This window comes from Laetiporus sulphureus (assembly GCF_001632365.1).
Source record: "Laetiporus sulphureus 93-53 unplaced genomic scaffold LAESUscaffold_38, whole genome shotgun sequence".
Classification (NCBI taxonomy): domain Eukaryota; kingdom Fungi; phylum Basidiomycota; class Agaricomycetes; order Polyporales; family Laetiporaceae; genus Laetiporus; species Laetiporus sulphureus.
In genome coordinates this window covers 350824-370301 of record NW_024468547.1, presented here as the reverse complement: position 1 = coordinate 370301, position 19478 = coordinate 350824, and the positions used below count along the sequence as shown (strand labels likewise).

Below are 19478 nucleotides of genomic sequence, written 5' to 3'. Positions count from 1 at the left end.
GCCTAACAAGCCAATTCACCCCTTTGTTGTGAGCATAAGGCTAAGGGCCCTTTGAGCCCCTTTTCCAGACTGCATACCACTGCGCGCATCCTCAGCCTAGCCCTTGTGGCAGGCTTTTTATGTGGGATCATTTGTGCAGGTCACAAAAGCAGACTTGCCCTTAATTGGGTTAAGTGCTTTGGTGCTTTGTGACACTGGTCTTCTGTCTTCAGTCATGACTTCGTGCTTCGGTGCTACGGCAGATTGGGTAGGTTATTACATAATACATGGCAGATTCTGTTTCATCGAGGAATCGAACCCGTGCACATGTTATGTTGTGAGACGATCGGGTCCTGACGTATCAGATTGCCATGGCTTAACCCCTAAGTCACTTGAGCGAGTGAAGATCAGGTTCGAAACTCGACCAGTATCTTTTCTTTATTACATAATCTATGCTGATGTAATCATGTGATGTTGGAAGGTGGCATGATGTCCCTAGTCACATGTCTAAGTATGACGTCATTTGATTGATTTGACTGATCGTGATCATGGTTGATCTGTGATTTGAGTCGAGATAGACTTTCTGATCGATCATGATCATGAATGATGTCATTGTGTTAGCGCTCATAGCTGCCATAGTGGCGCAGTTTTGGTTGACTTGCCCAGGTCCATGGTGGCACTCATAGCTGCCAAATGATAGGATGCCCTTGGTCAGAGGGCTGTTCCAAAGATTGTGTCTTGTACCTAAAAGGTTGCCTATGTCTTTTTTAGGATTTTTTATATAAAATAGCTGCCATGTTTGCATTATTGTATGCAAGTAGATGTGTTCCCCAACGCTGTTCATACTTGTTGGCAATGGTCTCTCGATTGCCCTTTAAGTTGGCATGCTATGTAGGCAAAAGTTGAAAAATGGAAGGTTTGAAAATGTGATCCTTTGGCGCTGCTTGGATCATCCTTAACTTGCTCACGCTCGTCTTCGGACATGTGATCCTAATTGCTTCACGAATCCTTCTCGACTCTTCGAATAGGACATGCACTCGGTACTCGCTATATATCTTTGAGTGCTGCACTTCTTATGTGCATGTCTTCAGATAAGCTCGTACATACTTGCTGTATCCTACATTACCTCCCCCTTGCCAGGTTCCTCCCGGAACCGACGCGGCATGAGCGAGTTAAAACAAGACTGGGGGACACAAAAGTAAGGGAGGGTGGGTGGGAGAAAAAGCTCTTATAACTTTTGGGGAAAAGGTAGTTTAGGCATTCCATAGCGAATAAATTACTAATTGTTGCGCAATATGTTGTAATTCTGAGACTGCTTCTGGGTAAAAGGGTTCCCAATATCCCATTGTGTGTGCCAAAGTAACTCCCTAAAAATTGGATTATCTATTGTGGACTGCTAAGTAAAGATCTATTTCTGTCAGCAGTTTACAGTCAAGGACTGCCGTGCTCTTGAAGATCTTATATGTGGACAATCACAGTGTCAATTCAGAGTAGCATGTCTTTAGATATCCGGAATATTTTATTTATATATTTATAGGTGACCAATCCTATACAAATGATATATAAATGATAGGTAATAGTTTTAATGTCATTGCGGACGCTGGGGGTCTTATGTAAGCGATAACTCATAGTATTTTCGCATATAAGAAGCAATAACTCGTGGTATTTTTGCAAATATTGCCCATATTGAAATGAATATGGGTGAGGGGACAAAGGTTCCAATATCAAGATAAATGCTGCACTTGTCCTTAGTGAGGGAGCAGCTTATGCAGAAGGTGCCTGCTACCAAGTCTTGAGGTAGGCTGACAGTGGTAGAGATGATGATGGAAGTGTCAAAAAAGGTGCGCCCACACCTGGATTTCTTGGGCTGAAAAGGCACAAGCGAATAACTCTAGGTCTTCTTCGCTTGGCTCAAAAATTAAACAGTTTTGTTTAAGGTGGTCATGTTTAGGACCAAAAAATCACACCAGCAGCAGGAAGCTGGGGGCGTGCATGCAGATTCATCCAAATGTCACAAAGCACAAAGCACTTAAACCAATTAAGGGCAAGTCTGCTTGTGTGACCTGCACAAATAAATCCACAACATAAAAGCCTGCCACAAGGGCTAGGCTGAGGATGGCGCACAGTGGCATACAACCAGCAATCAAGGCAAAGCCCCAATGCATGGCCTTGCACAAAAGGTGAAAGGGGGGAGCTGGCCTGCTGGCCGCATACAATAGTTGAATGAATCTAAGGTCTTCCCTTAGATCCTCATGTGCTTATATACATGTAGTGGTGGACCCTGGGTACTCTAACTATGGTGTACTTACTGGGGTCCTGTCCTGTCTACATGTGAACATATTGCCAAAACCAGTAATGGTTCTGGACTTCGCTATAGCAACTATCTATAAAGGCCGTAGATACGCCAAGGTAATCCTACTTTAGCCAATGAGATAATTGCCTGAAGGTGGTGCCACTATTTGAGTGGCTGAAGTGGTGCCACTTATTGAGTGGCCAATGGGGGTTCTGCCATAGCGCATATTCTAATGCTGGTGCTACTATTTGGCAGCCATGTAGTTGGTGCTGCTATTGAGCAGCAAATTGGGTGCTTGCTAGCTTGATGGTCCAATGAGCATGGATAAGCCTATTGTGGGCCGAAGAGTTCTGTTCTGGGCAAGTGGCCTGGTGTCACGTGACCAACACCTGATAACTTCCGGATAGGGTAAGTGGCCAGTGTCACGTGACTGGGTGGCTGAATCATGGGCGCTTGGTGGTCATGTGGTAGACACAGTTATATCCGCAATGTATGTGGTGGTATTGTGCTGTTTGTCTAAGTATCCACTTTGTGAGACCAATATGAAGGTTGGCGTCCGAATAACCACTTGTGGTTGCCGAATGATGACTTTATTGGTGCAAAAAGAAAGGTGCCACTTAATACTGTGACACAAGGCCCCTGCCAGGCAAAATAGGCATCAGCAGTCGCAGTAAAGTCTTCAGATTTGTTCCTCTCCACCCTCTCCAGCCCTTCTGTTAACTGGCTGATTCACTATGCATCCGCCACATTGAACTCAGACAGCTACTGTGCAAATAATCCAAGACTGTATTTTGCACCTGCCTAGACCACCATCACCGTCAAACCTCCCAGTTTTCCTCTCACCACCTCAGCACGTTCACACACCTCGTGATGTGCGGATGCTGATGTACAGGTACATAGCCTTTGGCAATGATTCGTCTCATGGTGGCCTTACTTCGACGTGAGTATTATTGACCCATCGAAGTAATAACCCACATCGCAAGCTAGACTGGTGACCAGAGCGACATTTCTCATGTGTCAATGGTCGGCATCGTGCTGTACATGCCGATGCTGTGCATATAAATCCTGTGCATTCTCCTTGTGCTTAACATGCCGTATCGCTTGCTCAGTGATCCACACTGTACAGTGCCAGATATACCAGTCCCTTGCTATCTGCGAACTCAACATGCATTTATTCGAGGATGATCAATTGCAGGGACAGGTGCGCTCAATCAGAATGTGATGGCCAATAGAATGTGATTGATAAACAAATTATGACATTATCAGCTCGGCGTGGCCATGGCATTAGCTGATGCGCAACTCGGACACCTTGCCGATTGGAGTAGGTAAGTTGCTTCATTCCTGTCAGAATGCTGTGATGCCGAAGCTCATCCATGTTAACCAGCATTAATGTTTGTATGTTAGGCTTTTTTGTAGCTCTTACTATATAAGGAAGTCATGGATTTGCTTCCGTGAAGCTTTCATGATGAATACTATTGAGTCAGACTTTTCTCCTCACTCCGCCATGCTTGCTCATGATCTGCTCATTTTACAAAGGCCCCGTGATAGCGCTCATGTTTTGCAGGCTCTTAAATTTCTTCGGTTGGCATGCTAGGCCTTCTCATGAACAGGCAGGTCAGCACTCGCTGCCACGACCACCAGAGCAAATTGTCCCTCCTTATCTGAGAGTGTTTGTACCTCCGCCATGGAGCTACACAAGTGGGCCTTATTCATTTCCACCTTATCTAGGACCCCACGACCCTCTTTATCCTTTCCATGTGGGCCAAGCCTCATTCACCCATCATGATTATGGTCTGGCTTCTCAATCTCTCTCTAATGGTCAACACCCCATGTCTATGCATCCAGATAATCAAACTCGGCCATATTCAATGCCGCTACCCTTTGGTACCACCATTCCACCATACGGCCTGCATGCCACAGCTGCGTCGACACCTATATGGCTTCCTGCTGGTTGGTATCCTCTGTCAGTGTTCCTCAGTGTTCCTCATACAACTGAGACAGAGAAGAGAGAGAAAAAGCTGATGAAGAATGAAGTCCAGTCTTCTCATGATGCCAGAGGCTCAGGAGATTCAGTGAATGGGCACGCCAAGAGTGATTTGGTTGATTGTACCGGTATGCCATGAAGTTGATCATGAAAAGTGTCAAAAATCCTCACCACTCGTTCCTTCATACCAGACTGGCCTCAAGGTAAAGTCAGTCATGAGCGCGTGTGACCAAGCAGAGTAAAAGAGCAGTGCGACAAGACATGGAAGGCGACAAAATATGTATGGAGGTCGCAGGGGCTTATACCGCACAATGATACCATGGCCCAATGCCGTGGCTGTTTGGGCGTCATCAAGTGCAAAGGCTGCAGTCAGCTAACGCACCCCAAGACAGATGTCAATGCTTGCTTGGAATAGCTATGCCAACCCTGCACAGGCTGGCAATGCCCTAGTGGAAATAAGATGCTGCAAAAGTGCAATGCCATGACATACCATTATAACATTGAACGGGATGGTGTAGTCTATGGGGTCTGGGAGCATGAAGGGATGCATGAGCATGAGCATCCTTTGGGGGAGTTTCTGTCAAAGAGGGAACAAGAGGCCCTTGATGATCAAGTATGGCGACGCCCTACTGCTACTGCACACTAGCTGCGAACAGGGAATTTCGCGTCAGGCTCCGTGCTGCTAGGACAGTTGTCGCCCATGCTCATCAACCCTTGTGCTGCTTGATACCAAGTGGCAAAGAGTCAAGATCATCAAAATCTCAGGTGAAGTGCAGCGGGAGCCAAGGGTGAAATCTCGATGTTAACAGCCTTCGCCGCATTCTGCAAAAAGTTCGAGAGCAGCGTAGTCGTCGAGTCTAGTTTCTCTGGTCCAACATATATTGTCATCTAGACAGACTTCATGAGACGAGTGGTCAAGGATGCGATTGATGGAACATATGCGCAATCACATAAGCAATGGAGGAAACAAGGTATACCAGGCTTTCAGTTATCATGAGCAATACTCTGTTCCCCTCTTGCCGGGTGATGCTTCATTGGTCAATGTGTTTCTTCAAGATATGCTCAGACGCCTCAAAGCCATCATACCAGATTATAAAATCAAACTTGGCCCCGACGATGTGATACTTGGTGCCAGCGGACTGCTCCTCAATCTCGTTGTACTTCGGAAATATCTCAGATGTGCAGCGTCAGATGATTTGCAGCTTTTCCATCTTATTACACAGGTTATAGAAGAGCTGGCTACATGCAAATATGTCATTCTGCATCTCTCAAGCATACCCGAGCAAGCTCTTTCTGCATGCGATGATGCAATTGACACCACAGCCCCTCTTATATTCGGGCATAGAATTGACTATGGTGCGACAGCGCACCTCAACCCAGGGCTATCCAAAAAACTTCACACTATCGCTAGCTTGGAGGTACAAGCAGAAGGGTCCTTAGCTCATATTCAAACATCTAGTGGGGAAGCGTACATATGGCCTGCTTCTGAGGATCCCGGACTTTCTGAAGGGCCATCCTACATTCTGACAGAAATCACCATCACAGAACGTCCACGCCCACGTCCACGTGTCTGTGCTAAAGCTCAGCAACAGAAACTAATAGTGGGGAGGGAGCCTGATGCTCAACATGTGGAGTTGGAGATGGCTCTGAGAGCAGGTGACAAGCATAGGTGGACTGATTCTGACAAGTCTAATGGGCAGCCTGCAAAGGTCAGGAAAATAAAGGGAAAAACCAATTGATCGACAATCACTGTATCTGTAAACTGTATGTACACAGACACAGTCTTGTCGTGAAGCTATAAAATGCAGGCTGCAGGACACGTGAATGCAAGAATGTGTTTGAGTATGTTCACAATAACTGCAAAGATGTAGATGTGGTGCATGCCTGGTGATGGTGTATCGACCCCCACAAGGGCTGCCGCATGGTGAGAAGTGCCAGCGAAAAAAGCCTTGAATGAGCTGGTGTGTTCATGTCTCCGTGGTGTGCTACAGCAGAATGAGTGCTTGATATATGTGATGGTTCAGGCTCTACACAATTGTAAGTGAGCGTACATGCTGTCCAGTGAGAATACGTGAGCATAAGTGATGATACGTAAGCATAAGTGAACATAAGTGAGCATAAGTGAGCATAAGTGAGTGCAAGTGAGTGTAAGCGAGCGCAAGTGAATATAAGTGACAGTACACGAGAGCATAAGCAAATGGAGTTACCAGCACCCAATCAAAACTGCACTATATGGTAGCATTGCTGGTGAATGTGGACCTCAATGAGATATCGCATGAGACCTGGCATTGGCCGGATGCGTTCATGAAGTGTGATGCCAATCACGAAAAGATTTTAAGAAATACTGACTTGCATTTCAGCAGCGCAGGTGTTGAGGCTGCATCGATAGGCAAGAAGGGCATCCTGGAGCTTGGGTGTGAATCACGCAGCATCCCATGCAGTTAGACAATGTTGACCACCATATGAGTCAAGGTAATAGGTCAGTACAATGTCGGCTTGATGTAATGGAAAGTCCTAATGTGACAGAGCGGAGAACAGCTGGCAATGCACGTAAATGCTGCCTCAAGGCTGTGTGTGTCACACTCGTGATGGGTCTGCTGCTGTGGTGGATGACGAGGAACAGACAGCGAGGCAAGGGAGGGTAGGATGCAGCAAGGAAGCTAGTGGTGTGAGGAGTAGCGAGGTACAATAAGCTACAAGTGAACGAGTGAAGCGTGGGAAAACCCCCAAGTGAACCCAACACATCGGGAGTTTTGTCATTTAATCCGGGAGAAAAGTACAGACAAAATTTGAATTGACCAATGAGATTCGCTACAATAGTACTTTTGTCCCGGATTAAATGACAAAACTCCCGATGTGCAAGTGAGCCCTCTACGCATTTGGTGGCGGCAAGCTACAATAAGTGAACAAAGTGAGCCAAATAAGTAACTTTATATTGCCTCTGCTTGAACGCCACGTGCTCGTGCGCGCTATGAGCGCTTCATGAGCGCTTGCTCTGAAGTTGAACGAGTACTTGCCACGGCGGTAATGTATCATCTGCTCTACTACCGTTCCCCGCTCGTACTTCTTGCGTCCTGACTCACTTCGCGATGAAGTACGGCGTGCCATTTCTCATTTCGACATGGAAACGAAACACCAGTGTCACCATCGCCTGATTCTGCACCATCTTGCAAATCACGTTGATTTTCATTACTCCACACGTACACTGCGATATTAAAAAAACAATTCCGGATTTAGAAGATGAACTGATTGATGCCGACGGAATATGTCGATTAATCCGAGATGGATCTAAAGTGTAAGTCACACATAAACTTCTAATGCTCTCATGAACCCACAACAACATTTACGAAAGGTTTAACATTCCCCGCGTTTACCCTCGTGCCCCCGCTCTTCCACTGCCACACATAGCTTCAAATGGCGCCTCAACGAGTCATCACGGTTCGACTTGAACCTTTGACCAGGTCAGTTGCCCCGATCATGACACCAAAGTATCGACGAGCTCACTCTATCTTGCAATACGGACACACCAGTGGCTCAAGGTCCTGGGATGTCCCTTCGTCTGGGTCCATCTGAGATGCACTTGACGACGTGGGCGAGCGGCCCTTCCTGCAGGCCAACCGGATCATGTGCTTCTCCGATCGCCTGTGTCGCTGCGTCGTCTTGCAATCTGGCGACATGCTCTCGTGGCAGAGTGCACAATAATACTATAGACTCACCCAGGTTAATAAGAGAGAACACATAATGGTGGGTAAGAGCAAAAAAATGGGACACTTACAGGCGTCCTGCCTTCCTTCTGCCACTTATAGACCTTGATCGGCTCTACCCGCTTGACCTTCCCGAGCCGAGAACTATGTGCCTGTCCGACCAGTTGCTTGGGCGACTTTTGAGCCGTGTCGATATGCGACGCTATCGGCAGATTGCGAACGTTACCCTTATCCTTATCGGTCCCGACCTTGGTGCTTCGCACGATCGTCCGCAGGGGCAGCTCTGGCGACGACGGTGGCGATTCGTCCTCCTCCGCTGGCGTTGATTCCTGTGTAGTGCATGCCGCATCCTTCAAATGCGCCGCAGGCGCCGCACAGCCGGTCGTTGACACGAGAGACGCACGAGCCGACGACGCCGCCATCAAAGTAGCATCCCCACTGTCGTCGGCGTTGGAGCATCGAGAGCTCTGCGCCACCGCGCGCGGTGCCACATTGCCCGTCTGCGGCAGGAGAGACGCTACGTTGTGCACGCAAGGCGCGAGGGGTGCCACCGAACGATTGGACGGAACCACCACTCCGTACACCGCCGCCGGGAGTATCGCGACGTTTCCGGATGGTACAAGCGGCATTGCGTGGCGGCAGCCAGAGGCGTTCCGGGCGCCCCACGACGGGACGAGCGGGAGGACTGTCCAAGCTGGCGGCCTTGCGGTTCTGGCCTCGGGTCCGGTGTATGTTGCCACAAGAGCTGGTCCTCGCTGTGGCCCACGGCTCGCCGCCGACATCAGAGACGCAGAGGGCCGCCGGTGTATGTTCTCGCTGAACATATACATCGACTGCTGGCGCTGGATCCGGTCGAGTTCGAGCGAAGAGGGAAGAGCGGCACGGCTGTCGGAAGCCTGCGAAAATGGTTGGAGGTTTGAGCCGTCCAGCCGGGATCCACGGCAAATGCGGATCGTGCGCATGGAAATCGCGCGGGCCTGCTCTATAAGAGAAGAATGTTCCAGCCACCTTGATCGTTGCAGTGTCGGAGGGAACGAATTCAAGGCGTCTTGCGCACGTTCGAGGGCGCTTGCTCGGGTGGCAGGAACATCAGCGATAGTAATTGGTGAAGGAATAATCATGCTCTCCAAAGAGGACCAGCTAGCTGGGAAGTACTCAGGTAGCTGCAAGCGCTCCGCATTCCGTAGATACTCGATGATGTCGCGGAATTGGTCGTCGTTGGGAGTTGAAGGGTAGGACATTTTTGGTAGGTATGCGGTGGAGCGGACGTATGGTGGCCGAAGGGCGACGAGCACCTGGACTAGTGAGTCTTGACCCAGAGCGGTAGGCCGGCGGAGTAGACGACCACAGGGGCTCTTATACAGATTATTTAGCATGGGTGGGCATGCTCCTGTAGAAATTACGGAGTGGCCGAAGTATTCAATGGAGCTCTGGCTTGCCTAGGCTGCGGAAATTAATGGCCCTCCTGTCGTGGCCGAACGTTTTGTGGAGGAAGAACCACTTCGTATCGTGACTATTCAGATGTGGCCGTTCACGGGCCGAGGGCAAATCATCTTCGAGCCTTGACGCTTTAATGGCCTCTACTCCGCGAATCCATGGATCGCCGTGAAGGCCACCTGCTGTGCAAATGATGTAGGCCCTGGCATGAAGCTCGTCCACTGTAATTCTGTGGCCTGTATGGCTAGCGATGCTGGCCACATGAGAACCGGCGAATCCCCATACGATAACTGGTCATATCTGTGGCCCCGGAACTCTCGCCGTCGGAATTTGGCTGCGGCCGAACCTGCGAAGATTATTATAAGCATTTACGTGTACATCTTGAACACGAATCCCCTCGGTGTCCTCCAGATCAGGACATCACCTGTACTCTGTATTCATTGGCTTCGCACAACAACGTTCGGTGTGGCGTTCAAGTCTACATTGTGCCAAAGCTCCATCTTTGACATGGTTCTGCTAGGATTAGGTTTTAGGTCTTCTGCATGTAATGCAGAAGACCCACACGAAGAAATATCAGGACTCCGACACTGAAAAAAGTCTGTCTTCTGGCTGCTTGAGCGATGCGGTGGAACCGAGTGCCTGGTGTCAGGTCCGTTATGACAGACTCATATCGTGCTCGTAGAGTGTCGCTGATTTGAAGACTTGAGACCCAACGATGAAGTCGTAGGATAAGGAGCTCCGATGAGGCCCCGTAACACCGTGGTAGTAGCATCAAATCATTCGCTAGAGTAGTAGAGAACGTCGAGATCCATTGGCATCTTTGGCTACGCTCAACTTGTCAGAACCCCGTGCTAATATGGTAGTGCGCAGCTCATTCATATTCAAGTTTTACTTCAGTAACTCCACCTATTTGTTATAACTGTACTTGAATCTGCTTATGCAGAGCAGATAAGGCTATAATTGATGTTTTGCTCACTTATACCGAGGTGTTCAAGTTAGACAAGTAGGTCCACAGAGCACAGATCACTGATGGATTTTGCGTAATGGCATAGGAGGGATCATATTCAGAGGCACACGTCAGGTTGGACCTGGACAGAGTGTGGATGATTCGCTCTCTATGACGAGAACCTCAGCCCTTTTCGCCATAGTTAGATTTATGATTTTGAAGTGGCGTACTAGAGTCATCCACAAGCGCTATTTGTCAACCACCGGGACGACGCTTTTATATGAACTGCGAGAGCACATCCTATTGAGATCGACGGGGACGAAAGATAAGACAGCCTGGTAATAACATCTGATTTCGTTATGGAGATCATTTCAGTCACCGGTAAGACTCAAGGCATGCCAGGTACATACCACATGTCAACAGTACGCTAGCAGTGCTATGTATTCATGGAGATCTTGAGTGGAAATGTTGAAGGGTCACGGTCTTATTAGATGGCTACAATACTAACTCGATGGGGATGGGTCAGGACAACAGACTATTGAGGATGGGTAACGGTGAGGCAGCCTTCCTAAGCTTCCTGAGGTACTGAAGTGCCATCAATCATCTGCAGACTGCAATGCACAGCTCAGCTTGAACGGCAACATCGAAAAATCATCTACGCACCGTTTACACATGCTCTGCCAAGCGACCCAATACGCGCCCACATTCGACTCCCAGTGTGGGTCGATCGCATCAGACTGGTACCCTCTCTCATCCAGCCAGTCGAAAAACTCGCGCAAATCGTACAAAGTGAGTTCACACCGAAGATCTGCCCCACAGCAGTTGACGCGGAGAGACATAATAAAATGCTTCCGCAGCAGATACGTACTTGGAAGATGGCCATCAGTGCCGTTGGCGATGTAGCAGTGGGTGGGGATCAAGTCCAGAAGCTCGGTTGGCAGGAGGTCAGAGGGATCTTTGAAAAAGACGATACGGTAGTTGTCCTGTTATTAAGAAGAGGTCGTGCACATTGGGTGCTTCGGTACAGGAAATACAGCTATTGAAGACGTACATCGATATCGATCGAGAATGAGTTGTCTTCGAAGAGTCTTGCAAGCTCCGGATGCATGAGTAGACCGTTCCGGACCGACTGAAGTGGCTTGATATCGAGCATACCGTTGGGGCCTGGCATGAGAGGAAATTCCAGATTCAGCGAGTCGTCGCGGTCTTCTCGCTATAATGTGCAGTGGAAGCATCGTACAATCAGAAACCGTAGATCAGTTGGAACGTCGTATGGCTTCATACATAGATGAAAAGAAACTCGAGAGGAGGCACAATCCACGTCGCCTCCAGATCTCCATCTGTTTTTCCTGTAATGATGCATCGTGGATCGCGAGCGCGTACGCCCTTCTCGAAGCCATTGTAGAGTATGTCATCAACCTTTGAGTACTGTGAGTCAGTATCTGAATGCATTACAGACAAGATGTGTAGCACAGTAGCATATTTGCGGCGAAGTACATCATTCACGATGTACAGGAATGATGGAACAGACCGTGTATCAATTGGGGGGTCGACAGGTGTTTTTCCTATCAGAGATCAGTCGATATAATATTTTTACTAGCCAGAAGTGATGGTATGCATCGTACCGGGTTTGAAGATGCCATAGTCACCAGGACTAATTAGATAATCGGATTCCGGAGGTATCTCATCTCCATTGATTTTGACTTCGTACCGGAGAAAGTCTTCATGAGGCCTAACCTCTACCGGATAGAGTCGATAGTCGTGGTTCCACACGCAATACTCAGCGATCAGCGGGAGCCAACGATAGAGAGTACGTGAGGTGACATGTGAGCGACGATGCAGATTTAGAGCTGTGGTAAGGGGCAAGTTTCTTGAGTCACTTGATCTGTTGCCCTAATGTTCATGAACTTTGGAAACGTACCAACTGCCATCCGAGGTATAGAAGTGGACCAGACGAACGTATTCAATCGATTCACATCGACCTTCTTCGAGAGTATGTGCGAGAAGGTTTTTGGTTCAGCCATGTGCAAAAATGAGACGCAGATAGATGGCCCGTAAACGTCTAGACATAGCGCCAAACTTCAAGACATCCATTGAACCAAGTTGCGCATTTTGCCGATCTCCACAGGTGACAGCATAAAGACGAGGGCGACGCGATCAATAAATGGAAATATCACGTTCCTGCAGATCAAACATCCGATGACAAGCTTCAGCTGCGGACTGTCAAAAATGGCTGTTGGTGCGCCATATGTTCCCATTGTACCTCCTGATCAATACCGATTTTGTGTGGACATGATCGATGTACAGTATGTCGTGTGATACAACTCATGGGCTCATCCGTACCACATCGCATCACGTAGAATGATAATCACCTGATTCTGTCCCAAGACCTAGAGAGCTTCCCTCAACTGAACTCCTCCGACACATTATCATGTATTCGCAACTCAAAATGTGACGATTTCTTTTCCAAGCACCTTCCTCTACCTTCCTGCTCCGCAAACGTTTCCTCAACTCACTTCGCACCAATTGCCGCGGGACTAGCGTTCGCAGCGAGTTCCCTACATCAGAGATCAAATACGTCCTCGTAATGGACCGAGAGAACTTAGTCCAAATGATGACGCACGGACAGTCGCTCTGCGATATTAGACATCGCATCTGCGCCATCAGACAGATAGATGTCTTAAAGAGCTAGGAACAATCAAGTCGCCAGCAGGGTATATCTAAGTATTAACCTCGACAGCTTCATCATTCAATAAAGGCGCATGGAGCCTGACAATGTCCTCATGGACACGAAGAAAACAAGCCGACCCTGTCCGAATATCTCCCCACTTCTCTCACTCGTAGGTCACTACGACCTCCGAGGAGCTCACCGTCACGGAAGTCAACACTTGATTGTTCTGCTCGATATCGATGATCGACGCATCTGCCGGGTCGACCGACCCTCCGCTGGACGTTGTCGCAGTCGCGCTCGTAAATGTGACAGTGCCAAAGTCCGCGAAGGGCACGAGCGAGCCGTTCTCCTCATAGTCCTCGACGATCCATTCCGCGTTCTCCTCGCACAGCGCGTACGATGAAGTCAGGTCCTCAGTCACCGTCTGCCCCGTCGACAGGTTCTCGACGACCGCCGTGCCCGACGTCGTGCTGCTCGCCGTTACGGTCACGCGGATCGAGTCGCCCGCGGAGATGGTGATGCCCGAGAAGTCGTATGCGTAATCAGGGTACCACTCATACCAGGCTGTGTGGATAGTGTGGCTGATCAGAAACCACCTGATGGGATCCACGCTATCCACATACCATCGTACGACGTCTCTCCATTGTCAATGGTGAAGTCGACGCCGGTCTGCAGGATGGCGTTATCGCACGTGTAGCCATCAATGCCGACCCATGCAGATGCAGAGTACGAGCCGCCACTGCCGCCACTGGGAGCGCTAGGCGTCGGGACAGTGAAGGTGCCGGTGACCGCCGTGAAATAGCCCTGAAATAAGCAGCATCAACCACACTGTCCATCGGGCTCGAGATATGCAGCACGAACATCGGATTCTTCGTATGCAGCACCAGCCCAGTTGGAGCTGTACAGAACATTGCGCGTATCTGTACTCGGTCTGTTTTCGCCAGCTATGACCGGAGCAATGGGATGCGAGAAGTGTGAGCCTTCGCGACGACGCGCAATCCGGCCAGCCAGGTCAGTGCCCTTGGGGCGAGCGAATACGGCGGTGGCGAAGAGCGCGCCGGTTAAGAGTGAGACAATGAGCATGTTGACAAACGTTCGGAGGATGCGAGGACGCGAGGTAGAAGGGAGTGGTTCGGCCAAGAGACCTGGATGCTACAGCTCTTCCACAAGGCCTTTATATCTATCTATACAAACGCATTCTGATGTTCCTCGAGAACTCTGTTCAGTGTTGGGCCGTATGGCAACCCCTCCTTCTCTATCCTTGGCAGATAGTTGCGTGTAGCTATGGGAATTGATTCTCGAAGCACCCAATAGACAGAGCGCCCTGGACGATCGCGCCCTGAATATGGAACATTTGGGGGGGGGGGAGGGGGTGAGAAGTACTTTTCGGCACCTGCATCTGATAGCGAATACCGATGAGAACAGAATAAGATATGGATCCGAGTATGGCCGGCGCATTGAATTGAATATAGAATACAAGGACACTGTTCGTGGATCGGACTGTCCTGTGAGCGTTCAAACAGCCGAGCACCCGAGGATAGACCGCCGACACCACTGATATATCATCATTGTGACGTTTCATTGTCATGATTAAACAAAGAAGGCAGTTCCCATGTTGGCATCGACGCCTATCCCTTGAGCGGAAGAAGAATTGTGTCCTGAGGTAGAACCGCATAGACTATTAGCGATCCATGCATGCACCAGCGTTGACAGTGCGGCGTTAGTCGACGAGTAGAAGATAGAACACGTACGAGGTGGCTGTAGGAGGGAACAGCCATCACGCCCCATCTGCCAGCTTCACCGCAATGCATCAACTTCCATGTAAAACGGCGATGTCGGATCTAAACTTACCTGCCTTTCCGATCATTCGACGACCCAAGCGTTCGCACAGTCAATATCTCGCAGCAATGTTTAGCAGACCATTCATAGGAACTTTTCCCTTTCCACGTCCAGTGATAGGCGGCAAGGCGAGGCACCAGCCTCCGCGCTCGAGAAATGTATGACGGTCCAGACGCGCTCAATGAGCAGTAAACTGGATCAGCTGGTGTGTAAGGCTTCCTGCGCGAATCATCAGTTATGCCAACATCATGTACTTCAATGTCGCGATCCAGGGCCCTAATACAAATTTTCAGTCAGCATGCGCGATCGTTCCCCTTTCCATTCGATCGAATACAGAAGCCGCGAGTCGGTGTTGATCACGTCCGGGTTGTCCCTCAAAGGTGTCCCACAGACAATGGAAGTAATGCCAAGAATGCACGTTGCTTGTCTTGTTATGCACTCCAGCCAGGATGCGGTGCAGAGTGGATACAGCCCAACGGGAAGCACCACTCACCGGGCTCGTGGAGATGCATGTTCAATTCAGCCGTGTTCTGCATCTACTCCTCGCCAACGTTTGAAGGATGCTGTCCTCACGTGGTCTGGTATGCTGTCTGCCACGGAATACGGGATTGCCCTGATCCGCTGGAAAGTAGTTAAAGACTCAGCCTTCCGCAGCAGGCACACATTTATACAGTTACTCACCAGAAGTCCATCCTTCGGGAAAGTCTGCCCAGTGGCTTAACATGTCCACATTGAGGGCCACTCGCTCTCCAATAATACCGCGTATATCGCTAGAAGTATTACCCGAAAATGATATTTCTGGCCTTGAGATAGGACGGGGAACTTGACTGGCAGCTGTGGGAAACGCAAAGCGAGTGGAACAAGTTGACGAACAGACCAAGGCCTGTCATCGCGTTCGCGAAGATTTCGAGCTGCGTCGAGGCACGCTTGTCGACAGGTCAAAATAATGGCCACTATACAAGCTATCTTAGGCGAATATGTACACGGCAGAGTGGGCGATTGTAGAGAGATATGAGGACACTGTTGCACTTTGCTAAACAATGCGAAGTGAGCTTCCCGGCCCAGCAGCTGGAGTGCAGATTGAGACATCGAGACTGCAAGCTTTGAGGCTTCAGCTTCAGCTTCAAAGAGTGCGCAGAAACTCGAAGGACTTACAGTGCACACGCAATGACTGGAGGGGTGACAATGGTGGACGACATGGACGACAAGGAGGGCGCGTTCTGAGGCGCTCTGCGCTGTGATCCCCGCCGGCGTGACATGAACGTCGAGGCTGTGACTGACTGTGACCACATGGTGCCACCATCATCGATTCATCACTCAGGCCCAGCCGCGGACTCGAACTTGAATTAATCCAGCGATGCCTTTTTCTTCAAAACAGCTTTTTAATCGTATCAAAGTCATTCATTGCTCATCAATGACACTACGCGAGCCCGACTATGTCTCCTGCTAGGCTGATTCTGTTGCTCTAGCAGTAGGGCTACCTGGGAGCGACCATGATTAGGATGAAGAGATGCAGCGTATGGTCAATCTACATCGCACATCCCAACGTGCACTAATGATCTCCAGCAACCGAATGCAATTTGATAATTAAGGTAATCTAATTAGGTTTTGGCTTCCTAGAGCCTACCAAGGCGGCGGCACACTATATACATGCCGTCGGAAGGTTGATTCGCGTGCCAGCGGGCCTTCTGTCAGCTATATCCCTTCCCAGGAATTATGCTGCGCATGGTCACGTTGGACCTTTTTTTTCATCCTTAAATCCACGTCATCGTTCTTCACATCTTGATACTCCATAGGATGAATTCGCTGACAATAGATCTACTTGATTGTCGCAGGTATGACTTTTGCAGCTGATCCACTTTTGTCGACATGCGCAGCATCGTCTCCATCGGGAGGTGCGATCTATTCTTGTTTCTTCATATCATATCTCACTCCTTTGAGTAGGACAAGTTAGAATCGGCATCAACGAGACTCTCGTCGTACCGACTTCCTCCCCTCTCGCTGGGGTCGTCTCTTCTATATGGTGTCTGCATGCACTTCGCTCATCGAAGCTAATTTGTTCACCACTAGTCCTGCCACGTAATCAGCGCTCTCCTTCCGAGATCAATTTCGAAATCCCCCACATGTTGTCCCTGGATGCCGATTGCGCAGTGTCATCACAAGCGGTCAACAAGGACCCATGCTTACAGATGATCTTCAATGAAACGGACCCTGTCAAGGGCGTACAGCCTCCGCTTTAGTTGGTCGATCGGGCGTCTATTGACTCAAATCCAATCATCAATGAGTTGGAAGTCTTGGCACACGGAGGAGGTTAGATTAGCATATGATGTGGCGTCCCAGAGCCTGCCCTATGCGTCTACAGCTGGAACAACTCCGACAATGGACACTGATGTCATTAACGTAGGTTGTTCATGAGATCGCAAAGCGAGAACGAATGTCTTCTATTATGCGTTTTGGAGACTTCTCTAAGCACGTGAAGCGCTGCAATTGAGGGCCGTGTGTTCTTTCGAGTTTTGCAATACGGTATCAAGAGGCCACCTTCCGGATGCAAATCCGCCATCTGCCGTGCTGCGAGAAGGATGAAAGCCGGAGAGACACTCGGGTCTCGTCACCGAGTGCGTAATGACCTGTTCATTGCTACCTTCTGACGTTGGACATGAGCATATGCTCTAGCTAAGACAGCGCAGTCAGTTCTGACTTGTCCAGTGGTCCATGCGTGTATCGTTTCAAGACGCAATCGGTGTAAGCTCCATATCCAAAGCTACCCTCTTCAAAACATTTTAATCATACACTTTCTACCGATGCATACCCTGCCGAACACTTCATTCCCTTGAAGCCACCACCTTGCCATCTCACTCGTATGTGACGACGACCTCGGAGGAGCTCACCGAGACAGAGGTCAACACTTTGTTGTTCTGCTCGATATCGATGAGCGTCGCATCATCGGGACCGACGGTGCTGCCGGAAGCCTCGGTCGCGACAGCGTTAGTGAACGTGACGGTGCCAAAGTCGGCGAAGGCGACGAGCGAATCGCCCTCCTCATAGTCCTCGACGATCCACTCCGCGTTCTCCTCGCACAGCGCGTACGATGAAGTCAGGTCCTCGGTCACCGTTTGTCCCGTCGTCAAGTTCTCGATGACTGCAGTGCCGGATGTCGTGCTGCTCGCGGTGACGGTGGCTTTGATCACGTCTCCAGCGCTGATGCTGATGCCTGAGAAGTCGTAGGCGTAATCCGGGTACCATTCATACCAAGCTGAGACGAGTGCACTCAATACGCAAATCATCGTGACGTGTGTGCACAATTGCAGACGTACCATCAAAAGAGGTAGAGCCAGACTCGTCGACCGTGAAGTCAACACCCGTCTGAAGTATAGCGTTATCGCACGTGTCGCCATCAATGCCGACCCAAGCCGCCGCGGAGTATGAGCCTCCGCTACTGCCACTGGGCACACTGGGAGTAGGGACGGTGAACTCGCCCGTGACGGCGGTGAAGGTACCCTTCAGAATGGCGCAAGTCAATAACTGGTCGAACATACGTTGGAGACTACAAACATACCGAAGACTCTGCATAGGCAGCACCAGCCCAGTTGGAGCTGTACTCCACGTTGGTGACTCCGGTGTCCGCAGAGTGCTCGACGGCTTTCAAGGGCTGCGAGAGGTGGGAACCCGCACGACGACGTGCGATACGACCGGCCAGGCCACTCCCTCTGGGGGCGGCCACAGCGGTGGTGGCCAACAGCACGTAGCTCAGGAGTGTAACTGCAAACATGATCACGACAGGTGGGCGAGAGGTGCGAGGACGCGCGGGTTCAATGGGGCTGAAGGGACCAAGAGGAACCTGCAGAAGTGTATCGTGCCGTGATCGATTTTATACTCCCTGGGAGCGTGTGTACCCACACTGAACAAAGTTCGCCATACGGCCAGCAATTTCGCAAATAATACCTCACAGCTAGGTACCATATGATTCCTTTGTTCCAGAACGGCCACGAACCTCTACGCGAAGTCAGACACCGAACATCGAGGTGTGATTCCATGTGCAGAATTACAGCCCGGAATCATCGAATGGAAGATTGAGAAAACCGGCATTGAGATAGCGCTTATCGGCGGGAGAAACAAGTCTTGATCAAGCTCAACCATGCGAGGGCATCAATGCTTGCACATCGTAAGCACCTTATGAAGCGAATTATCAGTAATTCCGTTGAGAATGAAGAAGATCAGACGAAACTGAATGTATGTCTGTCGCCAGCATCTGATGTGATGATGGGAGGACTTCTTGAATGCATATTGAATGCGTCTCGGGAGATGATACATACGAACCGAGATGAGCCCTACGAAGCCTCTGAGGCAGCCTCGGTGATCGATGTAGCGGTATGGACCAGAAGACACAACGATGCCACCGACATCCACCACATAGTCCAAAGGAGCGGAGGCACATGCAACGTCACGACGATATTCCCAGTGTGTGCGGAATTGACCGACGTCATCTTCGTGATGCTGCGCAGCATGGCCACATGCTTCAGGGCGACACGAGATCCCGTCTCTTCGTAAAGCAGCATGAGCTAGGCACCACCAGAATTGGGTACAAGATGGCGTTCGGGCACAGGACTTTGCTACGCCGCATAGGA

The 19478-nt window shown here is 49.8% G+C and overlaps 5 protein-coding genes across 5 annotated transcripts; 1 reads left to right on the top strand and 4 right to left on the bottom strand.

Annotated features, from left to right (window-relative positions):
• Window positions 1-3437: 3437 nt before the first annotated feature.
• LAESUDRAFT_716096 (uncharacterized protein) lies at window positions 3438-5995 on the top strand (the record flags this gene model as incomplete). The annotated part of the gene is made up of 8 exons (XM_040907222.1): window positions 3438-3473; window positions 3539-3597; window positions 3837-3886; window positions 4118-4384; window positions 4691-4869; window positions 5149-5227; window positions 5313-5413; window positions 5480-5995. 8 exons carry the CDS (start codon window positions 3438-3440, stop codon window positions 5993-5995), a joined length of 1287 nt encoding a protein of 428 aa, XP_040761466.1.
• A 1615-nt stretch (window positions 5996-7610) lies between these two features.
• On the bottom strand, window positions 7611-9246 carry LAESUDRAFT_751541 (uncharacterized protein; the record flags this gene model as incomplete). The annotated part of the gene is made up of 3 exons (XM_040911672.1): window positions 8032-9246; window positions 7761-7960; window positions 7611-7707 (listed from the first exon to the last, which is right to left on the bottom strand). Exons 1-3 carry the CDS (start codon window positions 9199-9201, stop codon window positions 7611-7613), a joined length of 1467 nt encoding a protein of 488 aa, XP_040761465.1. The 5' UTR covers window positions 9202-9246.
• Window positions 9247-10632: 1386 nt separating this feature from the next.
• On the bottom strand, window positions 10633-12547 carry LAESUDRAFT_814571 (uncharacterized protein). The gene is made up of 8 exons (XM_040914603.1): window positions 12265-12547; window positions 11969-12193; window positions 11817-11908; window positions 11628-11762; window positions 11395-11556; window positions 11007-11326; window positions 10754-10954; window positions 10633-10691 (listed from the first exon to the last, which is right to left on the bottom strand). The coding sequence occupies exons 1-7, from the start codon at window positions 12365-12367 to the stop codon at window positions 10912-10914; spliced, it is 1080 nt and encodes a 359-aa protein (XP_040761464.1). The 5' UTR covers window positions 12368-12547; the 3' UTR covers window positions 10633-10691; window positions 10754-10911.
• Window positions 12548-12921: 374 nt separating this feature from the next.
• Window positions 12922-14373, bottom strand: LAESUDRAFT_704399 (uncharacterized protein). The gene is made up of 3 exons (XM_040906551.1): window positions 13876-14373; window positions 13638-13818; window positions 12922-13578 (listed from the first exon to the last, which is right to left on the bottom strand). Exons 1-3 carry the CDS (start codon window positions 14095-14097, stop codon window positions 13178-13180), a joined length of 804 nt encoding a protein of 267 aa, XP_040761463.1. The 5' UTR covers window positions 14098-14373; the 3' UTR covers window positions 12922-13177.
• A 3226-nt stretch (window positions 14374-17599) lies between these two features.
• On the bottom strand, window positions 17600-18666 carry LAESUDRAFT_814569 (uncharacterized protein). The gene is made up of 3 exons (XM_040914602.1): window positions 18410-18666; window positions 18168-18351; window positions 17600-18106 (listed from the first exon to the last, which is right to left on the bottom strand). Exons 1-3 carry the CDS (start codon window positions 18620-18622, stop codon window positions 17706-17708), a joined length of 798 nt encoding a protein of 265 aa, XP_040761462.1. The 5' UTR covers window positions 18623-18666; the 3' UTR covers window positions 17600-17705.
• Window positions 18667-19478: the final 812 nt, after the last annotated feature.